This window comes from Phlebotomus argentipes, unplaced genomic scaffold, assembly GCF_947086385.1.
Source record: "Phlebotomus argentipes unplaced genomic scaffold, Phlebotomus argentipes genome assembly scaffold_18, whole genome shotgun sequence".
NCBI classification, from domain to species: Eukaryota; Metazoa; Arthropoda; class Insecta; order Diptera; family Psychodidae; genus Phlebotomus; species Phlebotomus argentipes.
Genome location: NW_026776177.1, coordinates 3,156,379 through 3,169,774, shown reverse-complemented (window position 1 = coordinate 3,169,774; position 13,396 = coordinate 3,156,379). Strand labels below are relative to the sequence as shown.

Sequence of the window (13,396 nt, the reverse complement as noted above, 5' to 3'; positions counted from 1 at the left end):
CCATTTTCTTAGTAATGTTCTAAATTTTCCTGTTATTTTTCTCTAAATATTGAGCTAAATATTTTGCTTTTTCTGAAACTCAGCAAAAAAACCAGGAAGTCCAACTAAAAGGTCTGACAACATGTAAATCTCTCACTTTTGAGGTTATTTGTATGGCGTTATTTATACAATTCACTTGAGTGTTGTTATCACGAAGTATATGATTGAAATGGCATGATTTGACATGATGCGACCTCGGTACTTTTACTGGTTGCCGCTACGTTCGCTAGTGCATCAGCCGAAATGCTAAAATCTCAGCGAAAGAAAGCCAAACAATTAACATTTTAAATCCCAACTTTGAGATCTTTGAATTTTGTGCTCCCTGGGATTTTGCGAAGAAATTAAAATTGAATTGAACAAATTTATTCATCGTTCAGATCATGCGGCTTGAGCCGTTCTTTGTAAAATTAAATGTCAGCTGTTATGCAAGAAATATTTGCATAGAAAGTTTCACAAACGCTGTTTAAAGTTAGCAATCGATCAATTGTTGTTCGCATAAAATTTGCTACTTTTTACTCAAAAAAAAAAAGAAGAGAGAAACAAATAATGTGTTCCCACTCTTAGAGACATTTTCTTACCATTTCTTTTAAATGGGTTTTCAGTCTGTCGGCACACTTTTTTTGCGCCAAAGATTAATTGTCAAGCTAATTGGTCAAACGGATGAATATGAAATTTGAGACTCACCAGACAAATACACCGATAACAATGGCCGTCTGGGATGGCGTCCACGGAAATTTCTTCACCTTCATTTGTGCACGGTATTCGTTTGCCCACTGTCAATATTTGTAGGAAAATGAAAAGAGAAGAGAAAAAAAACAACAGATATATATTATAAATTACCAAAAATGTGTCATTTATTGTTCTATCTATTTTAAATAATATCTCAATTAATTATCATTATTTCTCTCTAAACTATCACGATTATGTTTATTAATTTAATTTACGACACGATCATTCTCTCTATTCGCAGATGGAATTTCAGATTTCCAAAAAATGTAGATATTTTCCTCATCTCTCTCTCTGTTTCTCTTTATGTTCACTTTATATTTCCTTAACATATATTTATAGTGGCTGAATTGACAATGAGGATTCTTTACTGGTTCTTCAGCATTTTTTGCACCGCCGAGAGTCTCTCGCTGGTGACACTCTTGCAGGCAATTCAGTGATCGTATAAATACAATCAAATCTTGTACTGTGAGCTTAAAGTCTCGGAAGAAAAACAAACACAGGCCAAGAGAGAGACACACGGTGAAAGAGAAGGAAAAGATCGCGTCTCTGTCGATCTTGGCTTCGATTTTTGCTCGCTCTCAGCCGCGGATCTTTCAGGTGATCGCGATTGATCAAACAGGTTCTCCCTCTCTTTCGCACCTCGTGAAATAAGAGAGTGATCATCCAGTGTGGAATGATATGGAAATGGAGAAGGAAAAACACGAATATCACAAATTTTAATGTGCGGAGACGGCAATCAAAACAGTCGGAAAACTTGATTTTTTTTTCACAGATATATACTCGCGCCTGGAGGGGGAGGACGACATTCCAGCCTCTCTTATTCACCACGATCACGCAGCCGAGGCTGCACATCAGCATCGCGCAATCTCATGGCGCGCCGATCATGTGCGATGGAGCATTTCTGCATGTGATCCGCGCCAGCCACCCACCGAAGACATTCCGCGACATCGCGCCGCAGTCCTCGAAACGTGATCGCATTTTTTCGGCATTATGCAGATCGACCTCGACAAGTGATCCGGAATTGGCGGCCGCGCGCGCTCGCGAAGAGCACATTTATCATTTCTCTGTTCGGGCTGCAAGTTTTTGAATATAACAATCAGCGTTATGGCTTTTATGGCATTTTACAGACACTTGTTAAATGATTACACACATTACAGTTATTACATTGTTGACCAAAGGCGGAATGTGGCCTTGATGGCCGCGGATGGCGCACGATCGCACCTTCCATCATCAATGCGGAGCCACTCTGCACTCGCGCATCGCCGCGATCCGCACAACACGCACACGATCGCGAGCTATTCTGCTCCTCTCGAATTCTTGCCAGCAATCAAACATGTCTCTCTCTCTGTGCTCATGTGGAATTCAACAATCAAGCAAGCTTCCTTCACTCTAGCCAGAGCCCAATCGCGGAACACCTTCCCGATTGTCGCGATGCTGAAAGAACGCAATTCATCCCCTTGTCTGAAAGTTTGTGCGGCGCATTGGAAAATTCCACATGTGTGTGCGTCAATTGCACTCATTTCCATTGATCATACATTGTGTGTGGCTTGAAGTGCATTATGAAAACAGACAAATTCTATTTCCATCTGGAGATCTCGCATTCAGCGTCACTGTGACGGTGTTGATTTGCGAAAATGTCATGCAATAACTCTTCGATTGGTGGCTTTTTCGTTGCAATATTAGTGCAATATTGCATCGAAATCGCAGCCAGGCTGCAATTATTAATTATTAGCGAGAGTGTTTGTCTCAAGTGGTTCTCCTTGAACCCTTCATCATATTCTCTGCCATTGTGCGCGGTTGAAATCGCGGCGCTCGAAAGGAGTCACCTTTCTTCCCATTCAAATTCCTCAGCCATCAGCGCACATTTGTCTCTCTGGGTCGCCCCAAAGTTGCTGCAGAAGAAGTGAATGGTGATCGTGCATGATCACATGAAAATCAACTTGGAGATGATCACTTTTTGCCACTTTAACTGTACAATCGGACGGTTTAAAATTTTCCACTCTGCGCCTCGCACTATCGCCAGTCCGAAAGAAGTGTTTGGTCTCGTGCTCTCCAGTGACTGACTACTGCCCTGAGATCGCTGCCAGAGAACGTGGCTCAAGAGGCGCACTTTCCAGTTTCCATCGCTCCGACGAAGAACCGGTGCTTGGGAATTCTTCTAACATCGAGAGAGAGATTCTGCATGGCGGTAAACTGTCGCTTAATTGAATACCGATTACTTCCAATTATTCCCCACCTCACGCGTCCCCGTGATCATGTATCATTTTACAAATATGGTCAGTCGCGTGTTACTTTGCCGGCTCCGCTGCCACTCTTGGGACTCTCTCCATATCGAGACGCATGTATGCGCCTCCATTTCATTTAATTTAATTAGTATAATAAAGTCACACTGATACATCCGCGGCGGCCGGGCTCCGCGGGCCAAGGGGAAGATAATATGGCTCAAATCTGTACACTTCCACTTCCTGACACTTCCCAGGATGTCAGACTTCAAGGTGTGTTTACAACAAGACTAAAATCTAACCAAAATCTAACTGATAGTCTTTTATCTCTGTTTCAGACTGCGTATTTGGATGATTTTCGGACTTTATTTGCTGTTTTCGATAACCATTTTTGATATAATTGAGATATTTTATTAAATTAAGGTTTTATTAACTTCAAAACTCTCGTTTTCATACAATATTTTATGATTTTTTACTTTCAAAATTGCACTTGCGTGTATTTTCTTAATCATATTCTTCAATTAAGATTAGATATACTTTATAAATCTTGTATAGAAACTTTCTAATTGAGGTTATGTTTGACTTTAGCATTTTTTCTTGAAATCAAGATTTTCAGTGAGAAAAAATATGCAATTCAGTCAATAAAGTGAAAATACTTTCCATTTAGGCGTCAGAATTTCTACTTTAAGATGTTATTTAGGTCTTAAATCAGTCACATAACCTAGAAAAATATGTTAAAATTTAGATTTAAACAAAATTTAATTTCTGACAGTAAAATAATCAACAGAAAATCAAAACTGTCAGTCAAATATTGAGATATTTGAAACACTTCAACTTCCTAAATCTTCTACTGATCTGTACACCACTTCTGACCATATTATCTCCCCCTTGCCGTGGGCTCAAATCACTCATTACCGGAAAAAATGTCAGCACGGCCTCAGACGCCACACGACGTGCGGCGAGGCGTCAGGTAATTGGCGAGAGACAGAGAGATACTCAATTGTGATTAATATCGGGAAAACACTTGTTCTCGTGTGGCAATTATACTGGAAATGATTTTGATTTCCAATTACATTGTGAGCATTTTGCATTTAGTGACAATAATCTCGATGATTCTGGACATTAAGTGACGAAAATCAGTGTTTAAAAACAACTCTAAGTCAGCTCCAATTTTTCCCTTGCACAATCCCTCCTCACAATATTAACATTTCTCTTTTCAATGTTATTCTAACCCACTCTGTATTGCATAAACTTTGAGACAAGATTGAGCGCTGTTTTTCAGGCACTTTTTTAGGACTCAATATTGTCTCATGTTTTGTAACAATGGCATTGATTTCTTAAAATAAATCCTCCAGCACCGGAATTGGCCATCTAAATGTCTTGATCTCCCCCCTCTGAAAAGCGATCGCGGAGGTGGGCTTTGATCGTTTTGATTGACATTCTTCTAAAAATAAATCGATCACAAATTTGTAAACAAAGTCAAATTAAGCGATGCCCACAATTGTGTTTGATGGAAAAGTGTTCAATAATAGAAATTTTCATGACACTGCAATTATGGTGGGTAATATTTGACGAGCGAGAAGGTAAGTTTAACATGATCCTACTAAATAAGAGAAAAAAAAACCTAATTGGTTAATGCAAACACAGTCCACAGCGAGACGAGATTTGTTATTGCCACAAACAAATTAAAGAGCGCGAGAGATGAAAAAAGAGGAGAGGATTGTAACATTGTTAACGAGGAGATACTACGAATACTCCACAGAGAAAATAAACATTCAATAAGACAGTTTATTTGCTATGAGAGATAGAGAGGATCGAAGCATATTTCACGCTAGAAGACATTGTGGCAGCTCATGGATTTCTTTTCATGTTGTGCGTATTTTTTAAACCTGATTCGCGGCTATATAGTAGGTGTACTCAGTGCGAAAGCTTTGCAGTTGAGTTACAGAGAGAGAGAGATTCACGTGATCCTTAAGCCTTTGCATTGAACTGATTTTGCAGAGTGTGCAAAGGCGTCACTGTGAGTGCTCTTCATGGCTGAAAAGGTGGGAAAACTGACTGTGTATAGTTAGTACTCACTTATACTCTCAGCTGCATTCACAGTTGATATTGAGGTCAGGAAAATTAGGGTCAGCATCCAAGTGACCAACACACGACGATCCATTTCAGCAATCGGCAGCTATTGGATGCTAGCTGCTGTTGCCACTCTAACCGCAAAAATGTGCCAAATCACTGCAAGGGAGAGAGAGAGAGATCGCATTAGTATTCCGTCACATTCTCCCTCCAGAGACTCCAAAGAGCCCAAAGCGTCAGGGCCTCAGGAGAAGATGATCGAGGAAGCTGAACGAGGAAGCAGCGTATTTAGCAGTTGGAAAAGGTTAAAATTGATAAATTGGAGGCAAACCATCGATTACTGTGGAATTTCTTTTCATCTCCTCTCCAACCACTTTATCTCCCATATATATCCACCTTCTTGCTCTCTATTGCCTCTCCATCCACATGCCAACCACTCAGCAACAACAACAACAATGGTATGGAAAAAAGATGAAAATTGCCAAGTCATGAAGCGCCTCCATGATAATTCCTATAACAATTCCAAATAGCGTTCCTTCTATCATTTGATTTATTATTAAGTATGTAAATTAAAAGATACACAGACACACGGTACAGTAAATTGACGCCATCCAATTGCTAGACGAGGATGGCGAAGGAATCCACCGAAAACGATGGAAAGAAGAAGCGAGACACGACCATCGATCCACACTAATTAATTTTTACCATCAAATTACGACTTTGAGGTGAAATAGCCAAATTGCGAATGTGTCTGTGGCAAGGACGTTTGAATCAGCCACATAAAATAGTAACTCGTCTCATCCGCGGAATCTATTATACGCGATCTTCACTTTTCAACCGTCATCTCTTCACCGGTTTCAGCTATATGTAAATGCTGCGCACATCAAGGGGGAGATAAAACACTTTGGCAGTGCCTTAAATATGCGTTTTTCCTATTTTAGACTCAAATTGAGGGTGTTTTTAACCCAAAATACATGCAGTTTTCACTCTAATAAACCCAAAAACATACAGAGAAACAGTATGTTTTAGAGATATTAAAGTTTACAATGGATATTTTGATGTGATTCAATTGTTAATCGCTCTTTAGATGCACTTTCATCATAACCTAAAAATTACGTTGAGATATCGAAACGAATCCTTGAAAGAAATTTCTTCGGAATATCCTAAATCGACAATGAGCAGAAATTTGCTGTTTCAGAGTAGAAAGTCAATCAAATAGCTCATCAAATAAACAATTTTGTATCCTGTAACAGTATTTTAGAGGTTATGATCAATTTTAGTGAAATTAACATGAGTTTAACAGTGAAATATTGTGATCTTTTATCGGATTTCATTATAATTGTGCTAGTAAATGTAAATAATACCAGTTTAGGCGAAAAAATAAATGATTTTGGAGGTTATGTAGTGGAAAAGTGCGCCTAAAATTATTCACATAACCTAGAAAAAAGTGAAGAATAATTCTTTTTCTCCAATTATTGCGTTTATTCCTTTTGAAAGTAACATTTGAACGCAATATAATGATAATATTCAAACACTTCACTTCCAAATACTTCTACTGAACTGTACACCACTTCTGGCCATATTATCTCCCCCTTGGCGGACACAATAGGAAGTTTTTAGAGCTTCAACTGCGACTCTTTGGCAATTATTCCGAGAAACATTTCACGATGGAAATTGCTCAGCACTTCGAGATGATCTACAGAGTCGTCCTAATGGCAATAAAGCATCCCAGGATGATCATAAGAATCCCGTGGCTCACAGAGGAGCTGAGTTTACACACTTTTGTCTCTCTCTCTCTCTCTTGGCATTTTTTTGCCTTCCACCTCTCGAAAAGTCCATAAATTTTTCAGATTCTCCTACTCTGTCTTTCACTCTTCTCTCCACAAAACAGACACTGGATGCTTTTTTGTCTATAAAACTAATATAACCATATAATTTAGCCTTTTATCCCCCCTCCTTGCGTCCCGATCTCGTGAAGATCACACTCGATCTCGTGGTCGGCGTCAGTGACTGACTTTTGGTACGGTTGAAAGGAGGCGCATAGACATCTTTATCTCGACTCTTTATGTAGGTTTTTGTGTACATATTTGAAATCCATTAGTTTTAGTTGTAAACAGCAGGAGGAATCGACATATTAGCTTATAAAATTCGAATAAATTCTCCTCTCCTGATCACCATCTTTAGCATCTCTTTTTCTTTTGCCTGTGCGCGAGCCACGCAGACACATGATAAATGAGTGTTGATGGAGAGACCGCGGAGATGGCGAAAAAAGAGGCCTGAAGAATTTCAAACATATATATACTTGCCGCTCAAATGGTTGGAAAAATTGAAAAGTCAGCGAGAGCGGGGACAAATGATTAGAAATATGGGGAGTTGGACAAAAAAAAAGTTCAGCGACAAAATGCGAATAAAATCCGCCTACATATAAAGTGAGAAAACATGTTTTTAATTATGTGATTATTTTATCTTTCAATTTATGTCACTCACGCCATGGATATGGACCCGAAGGTGACACACTGCAAAATGCTCTCAGAGACAAGAGCCAAAGATCCGAAGTAATTGTTGGGAGGAAAAACAGTTGGGAAGAAGCACGCCAAGAATAGCTGTTGACAGTGTATCGACCACAGACGTGGACTTTGTTTTCTATTTCACAAGAAAGAGCGGAAAAAACGCTCAATTAGGTTAGTATTCTGTATTTGTTGACATTATTCTCTATTCCTCATGTTGACATCTTTCATATCAATGCCAAAGTGAGACGCCACTCGAGTGATCTCTTGATGCCGATCGCGATCACTCAGCACCCATGCAAAATTGACAGCGCGAAATAGTGGGAAAACTTGCAATTTTCCTCGCTGGGAAATCACACAATACATCACTCACTCATGCCAATTAGTTTTTCCTCTCGCATGCTCAGCAACTGACATTATTTGTGCAATTGATATTCCTATATTTTTCTCATCCATTCGCGTCTCAAGGGGGAGATATTGTGGTCAGAAGTGGTGTACAGATCAGTAGGAGTTTTAGGAAGTTGAAGTGCTTCAAATATCTCAATATTTGACTCACAGTTTTGATTTTCTGACGAATATTTTACTGTCAGAAGAGAATTTTATCCAAATCTCAATTTTAACATATATATCTATAGGTTTATATAATTTCCCCTTGCTCAGTCTCAGTCTCGCGCCCATCGCGGGAAATACACATCTTTTTTCGCACTGTTGCGATTCAGAGACAATTCACGGTGAATAATTTGAAAAATCTCACAACATTTCAGGCACAAGAGTGAATATTACCTATAGATTGTTTTTCTCTCTTTCCATATTGATCTGCAAGATCATAACAAATGAGATGTTGAGTGTATAATAAATTGCTTCATGTGAAAAACTTCAATGTTGAGATGCTTGACGCCACACAGGAATGATTTTATAAAATGAAATACTTGCATTAATTGCAAGAGAGATGGCTGAGTAGTCATTACGCGATTTCATATTGTGAACACAAGAGATTCAATGAAAATATCGCAAATGATATATTTCTCGAATGAATTTGCATACAGTGCCAATACTTCAGACGATCGCGCGCGAGAGTTTCTTTTGCAGAATCATGAGACATTGAGAATTGCTTCTTGGAAACATGAGCAAGAGCACTCAAAATCGTTCTAGAGAAATCATTAATTGCCACCTAGAAAGGAGTACAAGGTTAGTGGAACTAAAGGCACTTAAATTGCATTTTCAATTGTCCCCAAAATGTTCCTCCATTTCACCCTAATTTAGCCAATCTCAGAGCACTATTTGACTGGCATTTTGATGAAAACATCGCACTGAAGCACCAAATGAGTCCAGATGAGTTGACTTTTGAGCACTGCAAGTCTGGTTTTAGTGATTTTTTTCACGTCTTCCACCACAAAAGAGCCAAGATGGAAGCGCGCGCACAACTCACCTGATTGACGAGTGCATTTGACGGTTTTCCAGTAAAGAGAATTCAGAGCAATTTATAAATTGCAACTTGCATTTATAATTATCTCTGCGTTTTTAGCATTTTTACCCCAGCATGTCTCTCTGTTCGCCAACCTGTGCCAATGATGCCTTTTTTTTGTGGGACGCTCGCGCACGGCAAATTGAATTCCACATCAGAGTCTCTCTCTCTCTCTCTCTCACACACGAAGGTGGAACTTCACCGACTTGTTGTTGCACAAGATTTTCCTTTCGTGGTTCTTTTTTCCCCTGGCGCAACAAGAGAGACTTTCAAATACATTCCACTCAGACGAGAAGTGATTGAGTGGCGTGGAAGATAAGGAAAAAAAAAGAAGGTTTCTTAAGTCTTTTTCTTCCCTCCCAATTTGTGCCCATTTTCCGCCCTCAAGCGCGAACTGATCGAGAATTTTTTTCAAGATTCTGCGCCCAAAACGACCAAATAAACAACACACATTCTTGATCTAAATGTCAGTGTGGAAAAAAGGCGACATTAATTTTTTCCACGAATGTCGCGTGCGATCATTTTGTGACGATCTCCGGATTTTTTTTGCTCGTCTGTAATATGAAAATTCATCCGTGGCTTTGACAAAATTGGCGCTTGGGGAGATTTATTAGTTAATTCCACGACACCTTATTGTTGTTATCGTGTTTGTAATGTGTTTCTGAATACAATTTCCATAAATTTAGCCACACAGAGAAATATTTAAATATGCGATGACATTACGGTTCTCCGCATTAGATTGGAAAATTAATGGCGCTTAGTGCAATTATGCTAATACACTTGCCAATTGCATGATTTTCTCCATCATCGTGTGAGACATGCGAGGCAATTTTCGCACTTTTGGCGTTTCCCTTGCAACAAACACACAATGTATGAAAGAGTCGCGATCGCGAGATGACGCACAGCATCATTGACTAAGAATTACTCTCACTCCGTTGGCGCTTTTTTTGCGGCCGTGTTTCAGGAACACAACGACGAAATTGGACAAAATTGGCACTAATAAAGGCTTAATAGTTTCGCTAATAATCATATCCTATTTTGTGACATATCGATTTCTCCCCAGAGTTATCGCAACAATAACAATAAAATCCACGCGGACAAATAAGCCATTCCGATGCTATGACGAAAGATGTTTTATTTCCCATCTTTGGGGGGACTTTTTGGCGATGCTGCACACTCAGACAAAAGTGCTCAACGTTGAGGCTCGACTTTTCCAGTTTTTCTCGCCTGTGAAGTGCGCGCAATGGCACACTTTCCTTCGGAGTGTTTTGGCGAAGTCTGAAGAAAAACATAGGGTCGCCGGAACGCCATCAGGTCGGGTTGACTCATGACATATCAATGTGCCATGTATTAATGCTAAAAAGAGCCACTCCGTTTCTCATCACGAGTCTGGTGAGAACGAGAATTAGCGTCAGGCGAATAAAAAAGAGTGACCGGATTTGGAGTTTGTTGTGGTGCAAGATTTGATGGATTGCGGGGGCGGAATTCTTTTGCCGTCACATTCTATACAAGGACATCTTCTACCTCATTTCGTGTGTGTGATTTAAGAGGCCCACGGGCCAGGAAGAGAGCTCCGATGTCGCCACTCTGGCGCACAAATGCTCACACTTCGTGGAGATTATTTGACAATTCCTGGAAAATCCATCACGCTCATATTGAGTCACATGCGCAGCTATTTCAGACGCTCCTCGCGGACTTTTCACTGCCGCACATGTGGACAAAAGTCAAGACTTTTACGGGACGTCTGAATCACGGATTTTAGCAACTCTCCGGCAGATTCACTCTCTCCCACAGGAATTGCAAATCGATGATATCATAAGTGGTAATAACTGATTCACTCAGGCTTCATTCATGATCTTAAACCAGCGTCACATTGCAGAATTACTAAGTGTGTGCCAAAATACGATCACTCAGGGTTTTTCCTATGAAAAACTGCGGTGAAAAATGACTAGAATATCGAAAGTCAATTTTTCATATTTTCCGTCTTATATTTTTGGATGACTAATGGAAATAATTTTTCGATTTTCCGACTTTGAATGAATATTTCTCATACTTTCTAATTTCTATGCTTGAAAATCTTGAAGAAAATTTTATGTGAAGTAAGAAAAGCTTTTTTTTAAACTTGTTTGGCTAAAATATACTTGAAAAGACTATTAAAAATCAATATTGGAAAGTAATATTTTCAATTTTTCCATAAACTTTGCCATATTTTAGTCAAAAATTCCAATAAAATCAACTGAAATATTCACAAAAAATATTAAAGAGCAATTCGAAGGTATTTTGCATGTTTTAAAGTGATTTTGGCCAATTTCTCAGCGATATTAAAGTTAAATTTTCAATTTGCTCTCCTGAATGACTTTTCATCGGTTTATGAAGAACATTAAGTTTGCAATTCAATCACAGAAAGATGTTGTTAAATGTCTAAAATCAAATTGATTTTTCCCCTCTTTGGGCAGAATAAAATCAAAATAATGCTATAAATATACTGAGTGACAAACCAATGAACTTGACATGTTTAAGAGACTTAAGATAGCGTCTAACGTGTAATCCAAACATAACCACAACAGTCATAAATATTCCAATTACGAAAGGGAGTCATTTTCTCGTGCATTCACTTGAACTGGAAGTTAATCGTTCCTTTGAAGCCCATTGCATTCACATGTCTCATCGCACTGTGTAAGTTTCAATTAAAAATCAGACCAGAATTGCCTCTTTAATTGCACCCAATAATCGTTTGGGGAGAAAATGAAATGATTATTGCGGTGAGAGTAAAATTTCTAAATTGTCTCTCGGAATCTCCAGAGCGTCTCAGATTTTATAACTTTCATTTTCATCTCTTCAAGGAAGAAATCTTTTTTTTTCTTTTTCTATTCTTGTGCAACGCCGCACAATGTGTGTGTGCGTGTATTTTTACACCCAATCACCGAAAAAAGAAATGCCAGACACATGTTCCAATTAGCTGAACAATAAATCGATGGCGGGAGTGGGAAGAGCGCCGAGAGGAGATTATCAAAAGAAATTTAGTTGGGGAAATGCCTATTTACGAGATGCAGTAAATTGCCAAAGTGCGCTGGATCACGTAAGTTTTTCGGGCGTTTACCACCAGAGATATTCTTCAAACAAACCTCTCAGTCCTTCTCAGCGCCGAGATTGTTGTTTAAATATCATTAAAAGTGACTTGAAGCACTTTGCGCTTTGTGAGAATTAAATAATTGGACGTGTGCGTATGTGTTGATGGAGAGCCGGTGGAAAAAAATCAATTGACTTATTGTGAGAGTTGAATATTTGTGGAATTTAACACATCTCTTTGTGGGATTTTCCAAAGTCAAGCAATGAAACGAGTCGCCGGAGCAGGATGTCTCCGCGGTGGCTCATCTCTGGCCACTGGCGCAGAGATCTACACACTGGGAAAGTTCTCCGATTTCGCACAGATCGCGATCGATCTTATTTGCAGAAGAGAAGCAATCGATCGATCATGAAGCGCCAGCGGCGGCGACTTCCACCGTCGCGCCTCCGTGACGACAGCTGGCCGCCTGAATGCGGATGTGAAAAAGAAGTATTAAATTCCCGAATTGGGAGAATTCGCGTTTGCTGGCGCGAAAGCCATCTCGCGCGACTCAGAACCGTTGACTGGCGAGTGTTTGCCGCCTAAGAGACCAAAAAGTGTATTTACCTTGCCTCCACAGTCTCTCACTTGGCGTATTTGAGAGTGTGTCATTTGTTTTATTTGACAAACATCACCCCGTGTGGTTTTGGAGGCAGGAAAAAAAGGTGAAAATGAAAACCAGTGGCTGCCAGACACTCTGCTCACTCAATATTTTATTTCATTAATGGCATTAATAGTTGCTGTTTGAGGAGGCTCTCTTTTTCTGTGCTCAATCTCACGTCTCTCTCGCCGATTCTAGAAACGCCCCCGCGCGCGCGCCTTAAGCCAGCAGACTCATTTTTCATACCGCGTATAGATTTTTATTGGCCACAGGGTCTCTTTCTGTTGGGACAATTTTTCACATCTTCCTTAATTGTTTCTCAAATGTCGCGCCAGAGTTGAATTTCAGCGATGAACCGGATTACGGATGTGAAATTCTAGAGAAACACATAAGCTCAGACGATTCAAAATTAACATCGCGGTTTCATCAGCCCAAGGCGGAGATAATATGCCTTAAACCACTTCCTGATACTTCCACACTTCCTCTGCAGAATCCTTAGCCTCCTTCAACTGTTTCTTATCGTTTTTCAAGCGGTTAAAGCTCTTCAAATGCTTAGATTTAAGATTGTAAGAACTGATCTTTATATCCAAGGATTCGTTCATGAGCAATTTCTCTCTGAATTTTCTAGTTTCGTCATCGGAAGATGTTTAGAAA

General features: G+C 39.6%; 1 protein-coding gene across 1 annotated transcript in view; it reads right to left on the bottom strand.

Moving 5' to 3' along the window:
* LOC132260137 (BMP-binding endothelial regulator protein) overlaps window positions 1-13,396 on the bottom strand; it is a 31,798-nt gene that overhangs the window by 8,039 nt on the left and 10,363 nt on the right. Inside the window, exons 2-3 of the mRNA XM_059758083.1 lie at window positions 5,070-5,222; window positions 724-812 (exon numbers count right to left, since the gene is read on the bottom strand). Of these exons, the coding sequence (XP_059614066.1) occupies window positions 724-812; window positions 5,070-5,154 (174 nt within the window). The 5' untranslated portion in view covers window positions 5,155-5,222. The remainder of the gene's footprint in view (window positions 1-723; window positions 813-5,069; window positions 5,223-13,396) is intronic.